General features: G+C 42.7%; 1 protein-coding gene across 1 annotated transcript in view; it reads left to right on the top strand.

The window, feature by feature from the left end:
• The window catches only part of dock11 (dedicator of cytokinesis 11), a 251,775-nt gene that overhangs the window by 30,304 nt on the left and 197,848 nt on the right, over window positions 1–23,623 (top strand). The window contains exons 2-3 of the mRNA XM_052020888.1: window positions 11,578–11,694; window positions 13,752–13,841. Of these exons, the coding sequence (XP_051876848.1) occupies window positions 11,578–11,694; window positions 13,752–13,841 (207 nt within the window). The remainder of the gene's footprint in view (window positions 1–11,577; window positions 11,695–13,751; window positions 13,842–23,623) is intronic.

Here is a 23,623-nt window from a genome sequence, read left to right as displayed (position 1 = left end):
GGGCTTCTGTGCATAGTATATTCTCTCAGCCAAGCTTTAAAGGTGAAGTAACAATGCACGGCATTTATACGCTTGGGACTGGAGTGGAGGGGAGCGATGCAGTAAATTTGATTAGTTACTTCCTGTGCTGATGCAAACTGAAAGTAGGATTTGGACAAGAAGCGGTTCAGTCGAATCAACAGCGTTTAGTTTTATGAAATCATTGAGCTGATCATCAAATTATTGACAGCTTCCAATGGAAATATTTGAGAACCATCTCATTTGGGTACTTTGCATAAGAGAAAACAAAAATGAGAGGGTGTCCTACACTTCTTTATTTTCTCCCAGGTGTTTATCTGATCCTTGGTATTTAGTGTGTTGTTTTATTTCCTTCATCTTTGCTGGGAGGTGTTCCTGTTTAACATCCGTCTGAGGATCACCTGCTCACTTAGCTCTGCCCCTTCATGCAACAGTGGGTGATAGGCAGTAACATTGTTTGATTTCCATCCTGTTCCCAAGAGTCCATTTTGTGAAAGGGCAAAAGTGAGACAAAGGGAACATTGCCAGATCTCCTCAGGTCTTCGAGGCATTTGTTAAATGCCGACAATGTTGTATGCTTACTTGACTTCCTCCTCCTTTACCTCATTTATTTTATCACCTCGATGGTGCACAGTTTCACTTCAGTTTTTGAGAAGAATTGTACAAGCTAGAGATAAAACATCTCTTCATCTTCTGGCAGGACATCCGGGCTTGAAAAACAAACAATAACATGGAAAGTTTACTCATTGTTGTAGTCATGGGGCTATGGAGTGCAAGAGGAGGCTAGGTGCTCCATTATGCCCATGTTAGTTCTTTGAAAGAGCTTTCCCAACACAACCAAATTCCCTATGTTTTCCCATCCAGTATGTTTCCCATCCAAGTATTTATTTATCAAATTTGTTTTTGAAAGTTACTTTTGTATCTGCTTCTACCTTTCTCATTCCAGATCTTAACCTCTCATTGTAAAGGAAATCTCTTCCCCATTCCACCGCCACCACCCAACCCCCCCCCCCCCCCCCCAAGTCTCTGGTTCTGGGCTCATTCAGCTTAGACTATGCTGACCCACCCTGTTGCCATTGGAAGTGTTTGCCTATCCTATCAAAGCCCTTCACCCTAAGAAAGCTACTCCAGCCCCATCCACTCATGAAGAAAGATCCTCATCCCTGAAATCTTTCCAATAATTCTCCTCTGCATCCCCTGCAAGGGCTTGCTGTCTTTCCATATATTCATATATGGCTACATACTTATGACATAGGATGCCATGTGGTCCGTTGAGTCTATGCCAGATTTCAGAGCATTCCCATCAGTTCCACTCTGCCACCTATTTTCTCTCACCCATGCCCATCAACCCCCCCATCCCTCTACTACCCTTCCCATTTTCCTGTCAATAACCTACCCTAGGGGTGATTTACAGAGGCCAACTAACCTATCAACGTCTTCTGGATGTGGGAGAAAACTAGAACACCTGGGGCAAACCCCACATCACAGGATAAATGTGCAAGCTCCACACAGACAGTGCCAGAGGTCAGGACTGAACTAGGTTGCTGAAAGCTTGAGGAAGTGGTGCTAACTGCTGTGCCACTGTATTGCCACTGAATGCTTTTTTTCTAAACAATCTTGTCAGCTCATTGGACCACATTCAAAGACTTGTTTGAGTAAATCCTCTGGTCTTTCTGTCCCTACACCCACTGTAAAATTGCATCCTTTAGTTTACATTAGTTTATCTTGTATTTTCTATCAAAATGCATTATTTCACATCTTTCGGCATTAGATTTATATCTGTGCATCTGGCTGTAATAAAGTCCATTTCTATGCTCATTTTATTTCCCAGATTTGTGCCATTGGAATTGTGCCCTTTGTTTTTTTTCTCAAACAGTTTGTTACTCTTGTACTCCAGATGTGGTGAGACCACATCTGGACTATGTACAGTATTGACCTACTTGTTTAAGGAAGGACATTAATGCCTTAGAAGCAGTTCAGAGAAGGTTCACTAGACCAACACCTGGAGCGGGGAGTTTTATGAGGATAAATTGGACAGGCTAGATTTGTATCCATTGGAGTTTAGAAAAGTGAGAGGGGACTTGGCTGAAATGTATAAGATCATAAAGGGATTTGACAAGGTGGATGTGGAGAGGATGTTTTGTCGGGGAATCTAGAACCAGGGGTCACTGTTTAAAAATAAGTCTTTCATTATAGACAGACATGAGAGGTGAAATATTCACCTCTTCAGGTCACGAGACTTGGGAACTCTTTTCCTTAAAGACTGTGGGAGCAGAGTCTTTGAATATTTTTAAAGCTGAGGTAAACATTGTTCTTGATAAGCAAGTGGTGAAAGGTTATGGCGGGGAGGTGGGAACAGAGAATTGAGGTCGCATTCAGATCAGATGTGATCTTATAAAATAGGGGAGTAGGCTTGAGTGGTTGAATGGTTTACTCTTGCTCCTAATTTGTATCTGTATGCTACTCTCCCTTTGATCCCAAGGATTTTGATTTTACTATCTAGTCTGTTATGCGGTACTTTATCAATGCTGTCTGAGTCCATGCACAAAACAATCTCACTGTTTCACCAAATCTTTGTTATTGCATCTCGTTAGTCAAAGATGAGTGCCTCTAGTAAATCCACACTTTTAGCTATTTATTAACCTGTATGATTCCAATGCAGAAACCAATCAGGGTTCAATAAAACCTCAATGATTGTAGTGTGATCTGGTCAGATAACCCGTGTTATGCTGCTGGAGGGAAGCTTTTACTTTGGCAGGGGTTCTGCCATTTGAAAGGACAGATGGAGCTTTGGTTCAGTATCTGATTTGAAGGGTGGGTGTGCTATTCTTTAGTGCTGGAGTGGAGATTTCCCCCAGTTTACATGGTGGTGCTAATCTTCACCCTTTGTCTGGTCCAGAAAATCACTGAGTCCAGGCTCACCACTCACTAGTAGCCAGGGCGATACATTTATCAGTCTTAAAGAACAACTGAAAGTCATTTAGGGTTGAAATGTCTAACACTAGAGGGCATGCATTTAAGGTGAAAGGGGCTAAGTTCACAGGGGATGTGTGGGGTAAGGTTTTTTTTACACAGAGCGTGGTGGGTGCCTGGAATGCACTGCCAGGGGTGGTAGCAGAGGCAAATAAAATAGAGGAGTTTATGAGGCTCTTGGGTAAGCACATGGATGTGAAGAGATGTAGGGATATGGACATTGTGTAAGCGGAAGGGATTGGTTTAGTTAGGCATTTAATTAGAAGTTTAATTAATTTGGCACAACATTGTGGGCTGAAGGGCCTGTTCCTGTGCTGTATTGTTTTATGTTACCATACTAAACTGCTGTCACCTGGAGCATACCCCCAACCATTTCAGTCACCTCCTGGGGGACTAAGTTCCTAGTCCAATCAAGGAGGAAAGAAAACAGAAAATTAAACCATCAAAACTAACCTAGAAGATTGCGTAGACTTGGAAGCAATGTCTTCAGAAGGCAGAAGGTGAAATGTTACTACAAGAATAAGGGAATGCAGAGTTGACGTTGCAGTCAAATCTGCCGTGATCATACTAAGTAGCAGAGATCACACTGAGCAGCAAGACACTGGTCCAATGCTGCTGATCAATAAGTGTTCATTGCACAAGCTGGGAACCTATTTAAAAGAGTCACCTAGCACCAATCTATTGACCTTAAAAAAAGCGGGAGAGGAATAGGGCATTCCAGCCCTCAGTTCAGCTCATAATTCAGCGAGGTTGTGACTGATTTTTGGCCCAACTCCTTGTACCTGCCTCATGCAAAGTTTCTCAGCACCTTTAATTAATGAGACTGGCAGTGTTGGACCTAAAGTGAATATCTGAACAAATCAATTGTGAGATGTGGAAGTGATTTACAAATGCTATCACTTTCAATGTGTCAAAGTGCTCCTTAACTACTCTTAGAACAGATTGTCTCAAGTTTTTAGATAGAGCTTCTAGTCCTCAACACCCAAACCAATAGACTTAGTTCCTCTCTGCCAGCCCATTGGTTTCTCATAGTGACTTGAGAACTTTGATGGACTAACCCCTTACCTGTGTTCTTGCTCCTCATACCATATGCTTTCTTCCATCATTGCTTAGCACTAAGAGCAGTTATCTCAACTGAACTGAATCCCTCCAAAGCTATGCATCTTCCTCAGAGTTGCTCAGTGCTGCAAGTGTGGTCCAGCCAGGGCTTTATTAAATCCTTTTCACTCCAGTTATAAAAGCCAACATTCTTTTGACCATTTTGGTTATTTCCACATCAACATTCCGTTGTGGTGGTCTCCTGAGCTCAAGATGATTTACTTCCACTTGAGTATTGTAGGTCATGAATTGGTGGAAGATTCTAATGTGAGACTTACAGACTACTACAGTTAGTGCTTGACAGGACGGTGAGTGGGATTGTTTGATCTGTATCCTCATTCTGCTTAGTATCTGTACTGGAGAGACTCAGCAACCCTCTGAGTGCTTCACTTCCTGTACGCATGGTGTTATAGCCATATAGCACTGTACAGCACAGAAACAGGCCCTTCGGTCTACCATGCCCATGCCGACCTTTTTGCACACCTACACTTATGGGTGAGTTTCATGAGTTAGTGCTGTTGCACTTTTTCCAGGAGGCTTTTAGAGCATCTTTGAAGCATTTTCTTTTTTGCCTCCTGTCGATCACCTGCCATGGCAGTTTTCTGAATGGAGAGCTTATTTCTGGTGTCAGGACATGGACAATGTCGCCCACCCAACAGAGCTGATACAGCGTGCTCTGCGGCCTCAGTGTTGTTGGGAGAAAGGACACTGACTTTTGTCAGCCTGTCCTTCCCAGTAAATTGGCAGAACATTTCCAAGAAAGCATTGGTGGTACCTCTCCGGTGCTTAGTGTATGTTATCTGTGATGTATAGAAGAGTAGGGATCACTGCAGCTTGGAGACCATGTTGGATTTGAAATCTTGGCTATCGAGTACTCTCCTTGGGTTCCCGTAGCCTGTACTGATGCACAGTGGAGGTAGCGGTGGAGTCTCTCAAATAGAGAAACAGAATATGCGCAGCTTTTTCCCTTGTCTTTACTCAGTGATAGATGTACACGCACACACACGTCTCTTTGGATTTTCACCACATTCAGCTCTTCACCATTTAGAAAATATTCTGTAAGAGCCAGGCAAAAAGACCCCTCAGTCTATGTTGATGTTCACATGCCACAGTTTTGTTCATTTGTTTAATTTGTTAATATCCTTGTGTAATTAGGGGTTTCATTTACAGTGCTGCTTATCAATGTCATCAGCAGACCTGGGGGTTTCATCTACATTGCTTACAGTGCTGCTTATCAATGTAGTCAACAGACTTGGTTATGTTGCTTTCTTTCACAATAAATGTAGTGAGGAACAGAATTATTCAGCAGTTTTCAACCACTTAAATGATAGAACATAGAAAACCTACAGCACAATTCCGGCCCTTCGGCCCACAAAGCTGTACCGAACAGATCCCTACCTGTTGTGGATAGCGTGGATAGTGTGGCGGGCTGTCAGAGGTTACAGCGGGACATAGATAGGATGTAAAGCTGGGCTGAGAAATGGCAGATGGAGTTCAACCCAGATAAGTGTGAAGTGGTTCATTTTGGTAGGTCAAATATGATGGCATAGTCTTAATGGTCAGACTCTAGGCAGTGTGGAGGATCAGAGGGATCTTGGGGTCCAAGTCCATAGGATGCTCAAAGCAGCTGCACAGGTTGACTTTGTGGTTAAGAAGGCATATGGTGTATTGTCCTTCATCAACCATGGAATTGAATTTAGGAGCCGAGAGGTAATGCTGCAGCTATATAGGACCCCAGTCAGACCCCACTTAGAATACTGTGCTCAGTTCTGGTCACCTCACTACAGGAAGGATGTGGAAGCCATAGAAAGGGTGCAGAGGAGATTTAAGAGGATGCTGCCTGGATTGCGGAGAATGCCTTATGAAAGCAGGTTGAGGGAACTCGGCCTTTTCTCCTTGGAGCGACGGAGGATGAGGGGGGACCTGATGGAGGTATATAAGATGATGAGAGGCATCGATCGGGTAGATAGTCAGAGGCTTTTTCCTAGGGCTGAAATGGTTGCCACAAGAGGGCATAAGTTTAAGGTGCTGGGGAGTAGGTATAGGGAAGATGTCAGGGGTAAGTTTTTTTACTCAGAGAGTAGTGAGTACGTGGAATGGGCTACCGCCAACGGTGGTGGAGGCGGATACGAGAGAGACTTTTAAGAGACTTTTGGATAGGTACATGGAGCTGAGAAAAATAGAGGGCTATGGGTCTCTAAGGTAGGGACATGTTCGGCACAGCTTTGTGGGCCGAAGGGCCTGAATTGTGCTGTAGGTTTTCTATGTTCTGTCATTTAAGTGGTTGGAAAATGCTGAATCATTCTGTTCCTTGCTACGCTTATTCAACATTTGACCTTCTCAAAGTTAGATATTATCCACCAAACACTGGCCTGCTTCCAAGAACAGACAAAACAAGGACAGGCCATTCCGTCCTTCCACTCTTGTTCCAGCACTCATTAAAGTTGTAGATAATCATGTATATTAACTCTGTCCATCTATTCCTCCTTGGGTTTTCTGAAGTTTCTGGACCTCTGCCTCAAATGCTGTCCCTCAGTGCTTCCTAGGGTTACACAGGTCCATGCAAGTCCAGGACTTGCTTCCCAAGTGTAGCTGAGCTCTCTTCTGACTGTTGGCTATTACCAATGGGATTCAGCTCACTAATAAAAAATATTCAGGAAGAAATGCTCCAGCAGTTGTCTATAAGAGACATCAAGTTGATCTTAATTCATTCATAACCATTTTCTGACTAAATTGTACAGCCAGTTATCAGTTCATCAGGCTGTGGGTCCAACACAGAGAAGCAGTAAATTTCAATTGAAACTCATAAGTAAATGTCATGGAAGGGAAATGACGTAATTACCTGAAGCTAAAGATATAATAACCAGCTTATTACATTGAGAATTGACCACACAGATCCCTACTATAACACAAGATATTGCTACATGTAACTGACTGAGAGTTTCATTGCCTCCTGTAAAACAGCAAGTGTACAAATCTGGAACTTTCACCTCTGGCACAGAGAGGAAGCTGCAAGTTTGTCCTTCCAGTGTGCCTACAGGTTTCCTGTTTGACCTCTGGTCTGTTAAAAGCTACAAGTCGCATATTCTGGGTGTGTTTGATCCACTGGTGAGATTGAATCAAGCTAATTTTGTGATAGGAGGCAAGAGTTTTGACTTTGGCAAAATTGACATTGTCCCTGTGGGTTTGCTAAAATTACAAAATAAAGATGCCAAATGAGTGAATTAAAGCTAGGCAGACAGGAATAAGGTAAAATAAATACAAACATAATTCTGTTAGCTAGTTCTTCTTAAGCTTTTTATCAGGACAGAGAAAGCTGAGCCAGCTTCCAACCACTAATGGTGTCTTTTATTGGCAAAACAGTCTGAGTTCAATCAGTTGATGAATTGTTGTGCCTATTGAGTGAAAGGATGTTAGTGTTTGCAAGCAGAGCACTTTAAGACACCAAGTGCCAGCAGAATGCTTTTCCAGTTTAATATATCGCAGAGCTCAATAGAACAAAGCTGACAATATCCATCAGTACCATAGTATAACACTATAAACTGAATCAGCGTGATCTCTCTAACACCCATCCTTCCAAAGTCTGAGTGAATTTGAGAACCTTGCATTAAGTTAGGGGATATAAAAGCAATTGGAATGATGCATTCTTGTTATATATTGCATTGATCAGCTCATGAAAACTAGGAGCTTCATTAGCACTGCTCAAATATATTTAACAAAGCACACCAAAGACCAAGGAGATCCTATCTATGAATGGGCATAATTTTTAAACTGAGGTCCCAAATGCCAGAGCACATTGTATCTTCCTTCCCATACTAATTCCTGGTCATTAACGATATATTTTTGGTCATTGCCCAGAGGCAGAGTGAGTCTGTGCAGCATGAGGCAATTTCTGTTGGCAATAGCTGTAATTCTAAATCATCGTTGTGAAAATCTGTAATTCATGTTTCTTAAGAATCCAATCTCTTGAGCATCTAGTTCTCTGACAATCGGGTTAGGAAGAAACTGGTGTGAGGAGAGATCAAAATAAGAACTGGGAAATTTAGCACAGGTTGGCACTGAAATGAAGTGAATCATCAAGTCTGATTTATTTTTCTTTGAATTAGTTATTCATCGTGCAAATAAAAATACAGTGGGTCAGCTTGTCACCATTCTAAAAGTAGCCGTGAATCATTTTATTCTTCAGGAATTTTTATCGGTCCAATATCTTTTGGTGGGAAGGAAGGTATATAAGAAAGGTGTGAGTCAGCATAAAGGAAATTACAGACCTATTAGTCTGACATCGGTGGTGGGAAAGCTATTAGAATCGATCTTCAAGGATGAAGTTATGGAATACCTAGAGGTGCAAGGCAAGATAGGTCCAAGCCAGCATGGTTTCGTGAAGGGAAGATCCTGCCTGACCAACCTATTGGAGTTTTTTGAGGAAATCTCAGGTAGGGTGGATAAGGGAGAGGCTGTTGATGTTGTGTTATTTAGACTTTCAAAAGGCCTTCGACAAGGTGCCGCACAAGAGGCTGATTAATTAGATGGGAGGTCATGGAGTTACAGGTAGGATAATAGAATGGGTGGAGCATTGGCTGGTAGGCAGAAAGCAAAGGGTGGGAATAAAAGGATTCCGTTCTGGTTGACTACCGGTTACTAGTGGCGTTCTGCAGGGGTCGATGTTGGGGCTGCTTCTTTTTACTTTGTACATTAACGATTTGGATGATGGAGTAGATGGTTTTGTGGCTAAGTTTGCAGATGACCAAGATAGGTGGTGGAGGAGTAGGGAGTATTGAGGAGACAGGAAGGTTGCTAGATAGTTTATGAGAATGGGCAAGAAAATGGCAGATGAGATTCAATGTTGAGAACTGAGCTGTTGTACACTTTGGAAACAGAAATAAATGGGCAGTTTATTATCTAGAAGGGGAGAAAATTCAAAGTACAGAAGTACAAAGGGACTTAGGGGTACTCGTGCAGGATATCCTAAAGGTTAACCACCAGGTCGGATCAGCAGTAAGGAAAGCGAATGCTATGTTGGCATACATTTCGAGAAGTATAGTGTATAAAAGTAGGGAGGTGTTGATGGGGCTCTACGGGGCACTAGTGAAGCCTCATTTGGAATACTGTGCACAGTTTTGGGCCCCATATCTTAGGAAGGATGTGCTGATGTTGGAGAGGGTTCAGAGGAGATTTACGAGGATGATTCCCTGAATGAAAGGGCTTACATATGATGAGCGTTTGTTGGCTCTTGGACTGTACTCACTGGAGTACAGAAGAATGAGAGGGGACCTCTTAGGAACATTTAGAACGTTGAAAGGACTGGACAGAGTAGATGTGGCCAAGCTGTTTCCCCTGGTGGCTGAGTCCAAGACCAGAGGGCACAATCTTAGAATTAGAGGGTACAGGTTTAAAATAGAGATGAGAAATTTCTTTAGCCAGAGGGTAGTAAATTTATGGAATTCTTTGCCACGTACAGCAGTGGAGGCCCGATCATTGGAGGTGTTTAAGGAGGAGATAGAGAGGTATCTAATTAGTCAAGGTATCAAGGGATATGAGGATAAGGTCAGAAATTGGGGCTAGAAAGGAATAGTGTTTTGTTTTTTTTCCTTTAGCTCATGGAGCAGACTTTTTCCCCCCCATTTCTCATTTTTTTCTTTTTCTTTTTCCCTTTTTTCTTTTTCCTTTCTTTGGAGCAGACTCTGGGCCAAATGGCCTACTTCTGCTCCCTTGTCTTGTGATCTTGTGAAGGTCTTACTAATCAAGTATCTGGGATAGTCAGCGTGACTTTGTCTGTGGAAGATCACATCTCACGAATTTGATTTTGTTTTTGAGGTGGTTATCAAGAGGATTGATGAGGTGAAGGATGTGGTCTACTTGAACTTTAGGCAAGGCCTTTGACAAGGTCCTGCATGGTGGGCTGGTCCAGAAGGTTAAAATACATGGGATCCAGGCTGAGCTAGCAAATTGGACACAAAGTTGACTTGGTGGTAGGAGGAAGAGGATGATAGTGGAGGATTGTTTCTCAGATTGGAGACCTGTATCCAGTGAGGTGCAGCAGGGACTGGTGCTGGGTCCTTTATTATTTGTCATATATATTAATGATTTGGTAAAGAATATAATTGACATGATTAGTAAGTTTACAGATGACACCAAAGGTGACAACAGGATCTAGATCAAATGGGAAAATGGGCAAGGAATGGCTGATGGAATTTAACTCAGATATGTGAGAAGTGATGTATTTTGGGAAGTTAAATCCAGGCCAGGACATACACAGTGAATGCAGATCACTGGGGAGTATTATTGAACAGCAAGACCTTGGAATACAAGTACACAGTTCCTTGAAAGTGGTGCCACTGGTAGACAGGATGGTGAAGAAGGTGTATAGTGTGCTTATCTTCATTGGCCGAAGCATTGAGTATAAGAGTTGGGACATCATCCTACAGTTATACAAATTGTTGCTTCGGCCACACTTGGAGTACAGTGTGCAGTTCTGGTTGCCATGCTAAAGGAAAGACGTGGTTAAGTAAGAGAAGGTGCAAAATGATTCACGGGAATGCTGAGCGAAAGATAAATTATTGGAGGAACTCAGTGGGTTGAGCAGCATTCATGGAGGCAAAGGGATAGTCAATGAGTTAGGCTGTCACAACTCAAAAATTTGACTATCCCGTTGCCTGCACAGATGCTGCTCAATCCACTGAGTTCCTCCAGCAGTTTGTTTTTTTTTACTCCAGATCCCAGCATTTCCCATCTCTTGGGTCGCCACAGGAATGTTGCTGGGACTGGAGGGCATGAGTTGTAAGGAGAGACTGCATAGGCCGGGACTGTTTTTGCTGGAGTGAAGGAGGCTGAGGGGTCACTTTACAGAGATTTATAAAATCATGAAGGGCAAAGATAGGGTAGATAGCCACAGTCTTTTTCCCAGGGTAGGGGAGTCTAAAACTAGTGGGCATAGGTTTAGGGTAAGAGGACAAAGATTTAAAGGGGATCTGAGGGGCAAGTTTTTCCACACAGATGAAGGTGGGTATTTGATATGAGCTGCCTGAGGAGGTGGTAAATGCAGGTGCAATTCCAACATTTAATAAACACTCGGATAGCTACCATAGATAGGCATCTTGGTTGTCATGGATGAGTTGGACCAAATGGCCTGTTTCTCATGCTGTATAACCCTATGAATCTGGCTCAAGACTTGTGCATATTGATCTCCAATAATACTCTTTGCTGATCATGTTAATAAGATTCCATACTTGTGCATCTGTCCCTTAATTAAAGGACTATATGATCTTATCTTACTTAGGGATTCTTTCATTAAATTTTTAGTTGCCTCAACGAGTTGTAGAAGGTATTTACTGGCTGTCTCATCCTTCAAAGAATTTACTAACTCTTCCTTATCCCTGTAGTTAGATGTTCAGATGTCCTTTTATAATACAGTGGAATAAAATGCTAGTGTAATATGTTTGTGTTGGTAGAATTGCTTTCATTAAACCTGAATTATTTGCCTCTTCACAGGAAAAAGCAAAGATTATCGAGCCATTGGATTATGAGAATGTAATTGAGCAACGGAAGGCACAGATTCAAAGCGATAGCCTGCGAGACCTTCTGCAGTTCCCATCGGATGAGGTCTCGGTAAGTATCTTGTGTATCGTACCAAAAATCTAATAGAGCTTGCAGATATTGGACATGAAGCGTAATCATGGTTGGACACTAGGAAATGTAGGAGTTGGAACATCAAAACATTAGGAGCAGAACAGTTCATTCACACCAGAAGCATGTTCAGCACCTCAGCATTGAAATTCTTTCATGAGATCATGTTGCAAACATTCATAAAATGGGAATTACCCAAACATCTGGAACACATCCAAAATCAGCTGTCACTAAGCTTGGAAATGCACAGTAGCCACCAGAGTTACTGACAGATGGCTCTTCTTGCCAGTTGGAACAAGTTCACAGAGTGACACCTTCCAAGTGGATTGAGTCTGTTCTTGGAAAGCAATGGGGATCTGAACAGGCATAACACAGTGAAGGCTCCAACATTTCCATGTGGATCCTGACACTCTCCTCCCATGTCAAGGCTGGGTTTTAGAAAGAGTTTGCATCCATGATACATCCTTGCAATATATTGCAGCATGCAACTCAATGATGAGCAGTCCATATATTCCACGCTTATCTTGAGTGTGTAAATAAGTTACCCAGACACTTGCACTTTTCCCCACAGGGATTGTCAATCGTGTGTAATGTCAACTTTGACAGCTTGCCACATACGTAGCCTCATACACACACCAATGACTTATTCTTAACAGCACAGAGCTGAGTAATGTTGAACTATTGCACACCTAGCAGAGTAGACACAGTTATGGCCAATTCAACAGTGGCAATTCAACCACTGCTCAAGGCTGGAGAATCTACATAAGAATGCAGTCAATATTCAATCAAGATTGGCCATCAGAACAATTTCAGAGAAGCTGAATTCAACCATCCATCTTCCTGTATTGTTACACATTGAACTCTGTGATATCCACTGAGAACAGTTTATGATTGTTTGGCTGGCAATAAATGATGCACTCCTGAACTCCAAGAACTTGAAGACATCCCCCATAAATGTGACAGAGCTTTAATGGATCCTATTGAACCCATACTGTGTTCAAGTCTACAGATTGGTGGCTGATTTCTTGATTAACCAGTGATATCATAAATGGCTATCTGGTGCAGCACAGACGGTAAAAATCTGACACATAAGGTCCTTTCTTGAGAAACCTAGTCCACCATAAACTCTTTGAAACAGGAGGAGGGAAATGTCACCATATACTCCACAAGTGGAAATGAAGGTGGAAGAACCCGTTGCAGCTGGTGTTGATGCTGACCATTGCTCGTCTCCTGAACTCCTACCTGTCACAGTTTTTTTTTATACATGGTGGCATTCAACTCAACCCAACCTCTGGTCAAATTATTGGGAGAGAGAGGAGGAAGGATGTCAACATCACAGATGTTTTGGACAGACTATTACTGAGGTCTGGAGGCAGGAACTACAGTTATATCTTTTTGGTATCTTATTGCGCTTAAGACTGCACTCTTACAGCAGACCTTTCAGTTAACAGCTGAGATCAGTAACTGCTTCCAGAACAGTACCCTTGTATAATCCAAACCTTCCCTGAGAGATCTGGTCCACCTCAAACTTATAAAGGAGGTGGGGAGAATTAGGTGGGGAGGGTGGGGTGAATATAGCTGAAGGGTCATAAGCAAAACAGAAGCCACGAGGGAGAGCAAGAGGCCGACATCGACAACTTTTAAGGTGGCTACAGAGATGGGGAAAGGGGAAGACAGGTTTTGAAAAGGGTGAATATCATTTTAAAGGAAAGTAAATTTAAGAGATGAGTGGACCAAGAGGGAGCTCAGTGCCAGTGAGCCCGCACAAACATGATGGACTGAATGGTCTTCTACAGAGCTGAAAGGTCCTGGAGTCTTGTGAGGACTAAAGTCACAGAGTCACACAGCACTGAGTCAAGCCTTTCAACCCACTGATTCTGTGCCAACCATCAAGCACCCATTCCAGGTTACTGTGCAATAATCATCCTAATGTTATATGGTGCTTCAGATGCGGCAAATGCATGCATGTACCATCTGGAAAGTCCATGTACACTGTTCTAAGAATAGTTTCTAAATACAAATTTTGTTTTCCTCTCTAGATCTCTACGATTCCACACCAGAGAAGGACTGTCTACTCCACGCTGCCTTCGGATGCTGAAAAACTGGCACAAAGTCTGTTGGTTAAAGAGGTACAAAACAGTGAAGAACAATCAATAATAACGGGTTTATGAGCATAATGCTATGAAATTCCCTTCCAAAACTCAGCAGCCCCATTAGTACAACCCTTAAAACCTACTCCTCCAATGAAGTAATTGCTCACCTATCCTAAAGTCATCTTAGCTTAATAGAAGGTTTTCCATGATTACACCCATGGAACTGGGAGGACAATGAGTCTGGTAGAAAGAGAATGTTGGAGTAGAATGGCAGTTGACATAAAGGAGATATAGTGGTGCAGCAGTTAATCCTGTTACTTCTTGGCTCCAGCGATGTGGGTTCGATCCTGACCTCAGGTGCTGTCTGTGTGGAGTCTGCACAATGTCTCTGTGGGTTTCCCCCAGGTGTTCCGGTTTCCTCCCACATCCCAAGGTGCAGTGGTCTGTAGTTAACTGACCACTGTAAATCACTCTCAGTGTAGGTGGGTGATTTATGAGAATCAGAGAGATGTGCAAAAGAACAGGTTATAGAGGGAATAAGTGGGGGAATGGGCTTGGTGAGATCACCATGGGGACACCACTCTAAATGTCTATCCAGTTTGAAACACAGTAATTTACCACGATTTTTTCCTCTTTCTCATCCAGTCTTGTATTTTGACACTTTAATCCCATGAACTTTCCTTTCACTCAGGAATCTAACCGGCCAGTTTGTTCAAAGCCAGGCCTGGTACCCACTGACACACCTTGTGACCTACCTGCCTCAGCAGCAGAAAGCTGATCTCATTGCCCCTGCACACCCTCTTTGTCAGGCAGAACACCCCTGCATCCCTACTCCCCACCACACTCCTCTCACAGTTGTCAAGGAATTTGGATCAGTGATAATTAAAGTCAGACATTGCTAAAAGTAAAAGTAATTAAAACCATTAAAATCAAAATTAAGAGACAAACAAGAAGTCCTGTCTTCCCATTAGTCTCCTAAGCTGAAATCTGTTCAGTTAATGGATATAGTGCTGACCTGATTGAGGAATCCCAGCAAGGTTCTGTCAGGAGACCAGAAGCCGGACTGATAAAATAAAAGTGTTCCTTCAATCGTTTACAAAAATACATATGCACACTTAACATCTATAAACAGTTGGACCAACCCACAGGGTCAGCCTGCGAAATATGTCCACAGCTCCTGGAGTGAGGGTGTATGTGTTTTCCTGTGACTGGGTTCAATTTAAGTGATAGATGCCAGGGTTTCAGTTTCAAACTGTCTACCTCAGCTGCAGTGGCTCAGCCATTACGTAGCACACTGGCAGTGCTTTCGAAAGTTCATGTATGCATTGACTGCACTCCCCTTGTCATCCTTCAGCATGGAACCCAGCTACCCAAGCCAGCTTTAACCAACCTGAGTTAACTTTTATTTTTAACCCCTACTTTCCCAAATGTTAATCAGTTTTTTTTTCCCAGATCATTGCACTGTTGAGGATTGTTTCAGTATCTGAATGCACAGATTGTGATTGAGAGCATTTTTAATGAGTACAGGATTTGGGATGTCATGTTACAGTTGTACAAAACATTGGTTAGGCCACATAATACTCCAAATGTGGAGTTCTGCTTGCCTCACTGTAGAAAGGATGTGATTAAGCTAAATAGGGTGAAAAGGGATTCACAAGGAAGTTGCTGGGACTGGACAGCTTGAGTTATAAGGAGAGGCTGGATATGCAGGGGCTGTTTTCCCTGGAACGAAGGAGACTAACGTTATTGAGGATTTTGAAATCATGAGGGGCATAGATAGGGTAGGTAGTCAAAGTCTTCTTCCAGGGATAGTGGACTGTAAAACTAGAAGGCATAGGTTTAAGGTGAGAGGGGAAAGATTTAAAAGGGATCCAAGGGGCAAGCTGTCCACATAGATGATGGTGGATATATGGAACGAGCTGGCAGAGGAGGTCATAGAGGCGGGTACAATTACAGTGTTTAAAAGACAGATAGATAAATGAATAGGAAAGGTTTAGAGGAATATTGGCCAAACAAGGCAAATGGGACTAGCTTAAATAGGCATCCTGGTCAGCGTGGATGAGTTGGGCTGAAGGCTCTGTTTCCATCTTGTATAACTCTATGACAATATTCCCAGCTTCTGTCTGTGTACCTGTTGCAATGGGCCAAAGCGATTCTTCTACTCTGTTGTTCAGAAGGTTAAGTTGCAAGGACGGGGCTTCTAACCAAACAACTTTGATTGAAGGTGAGCAACACTAACAGCAATGGCTGATACAACTGTGTATCAAAAATCCTACCATGTGACTGACACAATTCACACTCGGTATTACTGCACTGCTTTCACTTCTGAAAAGAAAAGTAACAAACCCATAATTACAAAAACTGTTCATGTGTATACAATTATCTTATCAATTTACTGCAAATATATATACACAGCCAGCAGTAATAAATTTAGTTAACCATAAATTTACTCATTTCTTGTCCTCTTAACTACAATTTCTTATCCCTGTCTGGAGGTCGGTGACCAGTGGTGTTCCGCAGGGATATGTACTGGGACCCGTGCTCTTTGTGATTTTTATAAACAACTTGGATGAAGATGTGGAAGGGTGGGTTAGTAAATTTGCTGATGATACAAAGGCTGGTGGTGTTGTGGATAGTGTAGAAGGTTGCTGTAGATTACAACAGGATATTGATAGAATGCAGAGCTGGGCTGAGAAGTGGCAGATAGAGTTCAACCCAGAAAAGTGTGAAGTGATACACTTTGGGAGATCAAATTTGAACGCAGAATACAAGGTTAATGGCAGGACTCTTAGCAGTGTGGAGGAACAGAGGAATCTTTGGGTCCACGTCCATAGATCCCTCAAGGTTGCCATGCAGCTCGATAGGGTTGTTAAGAAGGTTTGTGGTGTATTGGCCTTCATTAGTCGGGGTACTGAGTTCAAGAGCCATGAGGTAATGTTGCAGCTCTGTCGAACTCTGGTTAGACCACACTTGGAGTACTGTGTTCAGTTCTAGTTGCCTTATTATAGGAAGGACGTGGAAGCTTTAGAGAGGGTGCAGAGGAGATTTACCAGGATACTGCCTGGATTTGAGAGCGTGTCTTATGAGGATAGGTTGAGTGAGCTAGGGCTTTTCTCTTTGGAGAAAAGGATGAGAGGTGACTTGATAGAGGTGTACAAGATGATAAGAGGCATAGATCGAGTAGACAGTCAGAGACTTTTTCCGAGGGTGACAATGGCTAACATGAGGGGACATAATTTTAAAGTGATTGGAGGAAGATATAAGGGGGATGTCAGGGGTAAGTTTTTTTACACAGAGAGTGGTGGGTGCGTGGAATGCACTGCCGGCAGATACATTAGGGATATTTAAGAGACTCCTAGATAGACACATGAATGATAGGGAAGTGGGGGGCTATGTGGGAGGGAAGGGTTAGATAGATCTTAGAGCAGGATAAAATGGTGCCACAACATTTTGGACCAAAGGGCCTGTACTGTGCTGTAATGTTTTATGTCCTATAATATAAACAGAACTTAACAACATACAGTATGTGCCCCTGATAGTTATAGAACCAGTAATTGACTTCCCCATGTACAACAAATTTCACAACCCATAATAATTTGGGACTTTGGCTATATATAATCACGTATACAGTATATCACACACACAAACTTAACAGAGACCATTTGCCCATTGCAATTATGCACAGTTTGCAAAATATTCCTATGTACCATGAATATCATGCATAACAGGTAGACAGGGTGGTGAAAAAGGCAATTAGCATGCTGGCCTTCATTAGTCTGGGCACCGAGTATAGAAGTTGGGACATTATGTTGCAGTTGTATAAGTCATTGGTGAGGTCGCACTTGGAGTACTGTGTACAGTTTTGGTCACCCTTTTATAGGAAAAATGTTAAAATGGAAAGAGTGCAGAAAAGATTTATGAGGATGCTGCCAGAACTAGAGGGCCTGAGCTATAGGGAGAGGTTGGCCAGGTTAGGTGTTTATTCCTTGGAACATATGAGAATGAGAGGTGACCTTACAGAAGTGTTTAAAATTATGAGAAACATGGATAAGGTGGATGGTAACAGTCTTTTCCCCAGGGATGGGGAGTCCAAAGCTAGGGGGCATAGGTTTAGGGTGAGAGGGGAAAGATTTAAAAGGGACCTGAGGAGCAACTTTTTCATGCAGATGGTGGTGAGTATATGGAATGAGCTGCCAGAGGAAGTGGTTGAGGCAGGTATAATAGTATCCTTTAAGAAGCACTTGGATAGGAGCATGGAGGGGTGGAGCTTGGAGGGATATGGGCTGAATGCAGGAAGTTGGGACTAGCTGGGTGGGCACCTGGTCAGCATGGATTTGTTGGGCCTAAGGTCCTGTATCCATGCTGTGTTGCTCTATGACTGTATCTAATAATAACCATTTTCTAAGTTAAAATTGTCTCAGTGCTTCCTATCTTCCTTGCACACACTCCATTGGATCTCTCTCTCTGGCTTCCTCTATGCACTGGGTCATCCCCTGCAAACCTTCTGAATGATGGGGTATCATCACCTCTGGCCTTCCCTCTCGATGGCTTCCAGAGCACACAGAGGTTCTCAATACCTCTTTCTACCTGTTGGCCAGTGCATTGGAGCCAACATTAGTCCAGGCCTGAGGTGGTTTGGTACACATGATCTTTGGACTCTATAAGTTGTATTCACATGGCAACACAATCATTCCACGAGACCCCCAACTCATACTGAGACTGGTCCAGGCTCTTCAACAGCTCCGTGAAAGCAGAAGTTTGTGCCTTTTCCATGACCTAATGAGACTCTTCCATCACAGCAGCCTCATCTAATCAAAGTGGCTTCCCTACACCACCAAGCTTTTCACCATCCACTACTGCAGGGGATTCCAGCAACTATCCAACAACTCATTCCATTGGCTGTTTTGGATCCTCCGAACATGCCAGTGAGTCGACTGCTTGCCACTGAGGGACAAGAGGTATATCTACATCTCAGAAAACGTCATGTCACTCTCCGGGGGAAACAAAGACCAGGGACATCATGCCACGATCTGAATGCCTGGCTATCTTTATGCCATGCCTCATATCATCAACCTCACAGTGAGCCCAGCCTCTCTCCTGTCACAGACACTTTACAGCATAGTGCCTCATGCCGGCAGTACAGTGGCGCTCAGAGATCCGGGTTCAATCCTGACCTCGAATGCTGTCTATGTCTAAAGTTTGCACGTTCTCCCTGTGACCGCATGGGTTTCCTCTGGGTGCTCTGGTTTCTGCCCACCTCCCAAAGAAGTGCGGGTCGGTAGGTTAATTGGCTGCTGTAAATTGCCCCCAGTGTGTGGGTGAGGAGTAGAATCTGGAGGGAGTTAATGTGAATGTGAAGAGAATAAAACGGGATTAAGTTTAAATAGGTGGTTGGTGGTCAGCACAAACTCAGTGGGCCGAAGGGCCTGTTGCCGTGTTGTATCTCTCTATGATGTTGTACAGCCATGTTTACTTTAGAGGAGGATTGTAGAGAGATTTGAAAACAAGGGTGAGAATTTTCAAAATCAAGATGTAGCCATTGTAGTGGTGCTGGGGAATGTGTTTTGGGAGTTAGATTGTGAGCAGTGGAATTTCTTCCAACCTTGGGTTTATTAAGTAGAATGAGGAGTGGGTTAGAATATTCAAGGCTAAAGGTGAAAATTTCGGAAGCAGAGGAGTTAAGGGAATGGCAGAGTTGGGTGAGAGTACAGAGGTGGAAATAGAGGGATGTGGTGACGCCACAGGATATGCAGTTCACTTTGGAATTAGAGGCATTAACAAGGTTATGAAGCACCTGCCTCAGTTACAGACAGCTGCTAGGGTGGTATTGGAGTTGGCTGATCGGGCATGGTGCTGTGATGGGGACTAATCAGGGACAGTGAAAGGGTTAAGTAATATCAACCTGTGTCTGGAAACTGTCAAACCCTCAAATCATTCCTATTAGAGTGCATGTTTTACAAGGCTTCTTCCTAATATGAATGCTCTCTCGCTCTCTCTCTTGTGCAATGTTTCTATATATAGGGAGTATTAGCTTCCTAAGAACAATTATCAGTCCATTCCCAGCTGGATACAATGACGGCCAGTGTGGGTATCACTGCTGAAGTGTTTTGAAAGGCCTTTTTGATAACTGGGTGATTTCAGATTCTATTCTATTTGTGGAGTCAGAGTGGAAGTAGTTGCTTGTTACTCAGTTCATTTCACAACCTGCGATGCTTTATGGTTAATGAATGATGTTGGAAGCAATTAGTCCAGTGCAGATTCCTATAAACAACAATAACAAAATGACCAGGGAGTCTGATTTTTGTGTTGGATGCAAGATAGATGCTACCCGAGAGACCAAGTTGAATTCCGGGAACATCTCTCACAACTCAGTGCTTCCCGGATGCATCAGACTGGGTTATGCCCTCAAGTCACAGTGTGCGATATGGAACCATGGCCGTCTCTCTGATGGATAGAAGTACTTCCACCGAGCTGGGCTTGCTGCCAACATAAGCAGCTAGAAGTGACTGTCAGAATGAAGAAGCCCTGAAAGTATGAAAAAAGTCAGATGCTATTTTAAGTTTTATGACTTGGTCGAGGTCAATTTTGATTGACGATTATGGAAATGTGCAGGGCTGCTGCAGAAAAGATGATGTAAACATTTGACACACCCGTGGGCCTTGTGTTTGAAGGATTTCTGCCTTTGGTTCATAATGCACTGCCTCATCATTGTCTTAAAAATGATTGCAGAGAGAAGGTTTTTGTAGTTAATGCAATGAGGGGAATTGGATATTTGCAGCACCATGGCACGGCTGGTAGAGCCACTGCCTCACAACTGCAGCCATCCGGGTTCAATCCTGACTTCAGGGTACTGACTGTGAGGAGTTTGCACGTTCTCTCTGACTGCATAGGTTTCCCCCAGGTGCTCTGGTTTCCTCCACATCCTAAAGACATGCAGGTTGGTAGGTTAATTGGCCACTGTAACTTTCCCCAAGTGTGTAGCTGAGTGGTAGAATCTGGGGCGCGCTGATGGAATGTGTGAGAAGGAACTGGTTGCTGGGGAATGGGACTGATGGATTGCTCAAGAGCCGGAATCGATTAGATGGGCTGAGTGGCGTCCTTCTATGTTGTAAAGAAATATGAAAATATACTGAAATGGAAAAATTATTGGCCTCTGCAGAAGGAGCAGCATGAATTAGATCGCTCTTTCCAAAAGGCATGTAGTAACAACACTCCTCAGGGAAAACTGCACTGGTTTCTCAGCCTTTTCCCATTTCCTTTATAAGTTTTATATTATCAAGAAAACAAAATGACATTCCAGAGGCTTTCATGGATTCTACATCCAAGTATACTTCATATTTTGGAACATCTTATTGGGTCGCTTAAATCTCTGTTTCTTGAGTCTCTTCTTGATATAAAGCCTGGTGCAGTTTGTATGAATGTCTTGTGCACGTTCTCTTACAACACTCCCCTAAGTAAGTTGTCCAACAGTTACTATAATAACTGCAACCAAACCATGTGATTTGGTTGGGTCCAAAATGACTTCCATGGTTTTGTTCTTTGCTTCTGCAGTACACCACCATGGAGGGGTTGTGTTGCAAGAAAACCCTTCGTATAATGATTTTTCCATAATGTGAACCCTTGAGAAAAATTGACAAAATTCATTGTTTCCTTCATATTTATGTTTAGTTAATTTTTCTCACATAAATTCCACAAGAATGAATCTTTATTCCATATCTCAAATTTTTGAGTAGTGATTTGTGAATTCCCATTACACAAACTGCTGTAATGTGGGGAGCACTGTGTCTATAGCTCGATGTTGCTGGCCCCTTTGCCTGTTGACATTTTGTGATTCTGAACCTTGGTTCCTATTCTTTATAGCGTTTAACATTTTATGCTTGTTTCCTCAAAATATTACATCACATTTACATTTGTCAGTGTTCTCCTACCAGAGCTTTTCACAAGCATTCTCTTTTGGGTTTCTGTCATCTGCAGATTTTGATCATAAAATCTGATGAAAATAAAATTCATATTGTTTTTACTGTGAGCAATTGCCTTTGCGTGACATATGGAAAAATCTTGTTTTTATCTCGACAGATATCTTCATGTACCCCAGATTGTTAGTACATTTCTGTATGGAGGGGATACTGATCCAAGTCCATAGCTCCCTGAAAGTGGCTGCACAAGTTGATAAGGTGGTAAAGAAGGTGTATGGCATGCTTGCCTTTGAGTCAAGGCAATGAATTCAAGAGTCAGGAAGTTATGTTGCAGCTTTATAAAATTCTGGTTAGGCTGCCTCTGGAGTACTGAATTCACTTCTGTTTTACCTCATTATAGGAAGGATGTTGAGGCTTTGGAGTGGGTGTAGAAGAGATTTACCAGGATGCAGCCTGGATTAGAGGGCATGTGCTATAAGGAGAGTTTGGACAAACTGGGATGGTTTTCTCAGGAATGGCGGAGGCTGAGAGGAAACCTGATAAGAAGTTTATAACATTATGAGAGGCATAGATGGAGTAGACAGCAGTATCCTTTTCCCAGGGTCGAAATATATAATACTGGAGGGCATGCATTTAAGGCAAGAAGGGGGAAAATTCAAAGGCGATGTGTGGGGCAAGTTTTTTTTCATACAGAGAGTGGGTACCTGGAATGCACTGCCAGAGGTGATGGTGAAGGCAGATATGATAGAGGTGTTTAAGAGGCTCTTAGATAGGCATATGGATATGCAGAGAATGGAGGGATATGGAGCATGTGCAGGCAGAAATGATTTGTTTAAATCTGTGTCATTAATTTAATTAGCTTGGCACAATATTGTGGGCTGAAGAGCCTGTTCCTGTGCTGTACTGTTCTATGTTGTATTGCTGGAGGTCTCATCTTTTAGTTGGTTAATTAAAGTGAGAATCCATTTGTCTGCTTAGGTGGACTTGGCAATTCCATGCAATGGTTTCAAAGATCTACCAATCTAGTCATTTGTTTCACCACGATTTGTGAGTAAAGTGGCTGTCACTGGATCTACATTACAATGGCCCCTGTCTTTCAAAGTACAGTAAAACTCCGATAATCCATGCTAGTCTGGCAGATTTTCCAAACTATTAGATTTTACTCCTACTAATGTCCCAACACATTTCTCTTTCAACTTTTTCTGCATGTTACATAGTGCCATAATATTTCCCAGTGAGTTTAATAGGAGCTGGAATTGTACAAGCACAAGTAATAAGTACAAGTAATTCCAACCAGACCCCCACCTCTGGGGGTCAGGAACATGGGTAGGCTTGTGGCCTGTGTTCTGGACCCCAACCCCAGCTCTGGTTGCATACTCCACTTGATCTCTGGATTTAACAGTCTGGGTTTATGAGTAAGGAGAATGACAGACAGTGCCGGATTATCAGAGTTTTGCTGTGTGACTTTGTAATGTGTTCTGGAATACCCCGAGATTGTTGGAAACGTGTTTTCTGCAAAGCAGCAACTGTTCTCTGATGCTTCACGTTTTCTGCCTTCTAACATTGATAGAAGGTTGGTTAAAATGCAGAATAAATAAGATACTTTATCAAATACCTCTTGAGGATCTATGTCCACAAAATCCACCGCATTTTCTTTATGATTTCTTAAATTAATCTTCTTAACTTGTCGGACATAACTTGCCGTTTACAATTACGCATGGCTATCTTTCAAAGTGGGTGAACTTTCAGGGTAGTGTTATAAAGGTTTCCTTACGTAGACACATAGAAGGATTTAACAAGCAATAGAATGTGTAGGATTGTTGTTGGTGAATGAGTCAAGCTGGCCTGAAAGGTCGTTTACTTGAAGAATAAGTGTCAGCTATGAAATAAGGCCATTTCACA

The sequence above is a fragment of the Pristis pectinata genome, chromosome 8 (assembly GCF_009764475.1).
Source record: "Pristis pectinata isolate sPriPec2 chromosome 8, sPriPec2.1.pri, whole genome shotgun sequence".
Classification (NCBI taxonomy): Eukaryota; Metazoa; Chordata; class Chondrichthyes; order Rhinopristiformes; family Pristidae; genus Pristis; species Pristis pectinata.
Note: the sequence above shows the minus strand (reverse complement) of the source record. Positions and strands in the feature narration are given on the sequence as shown.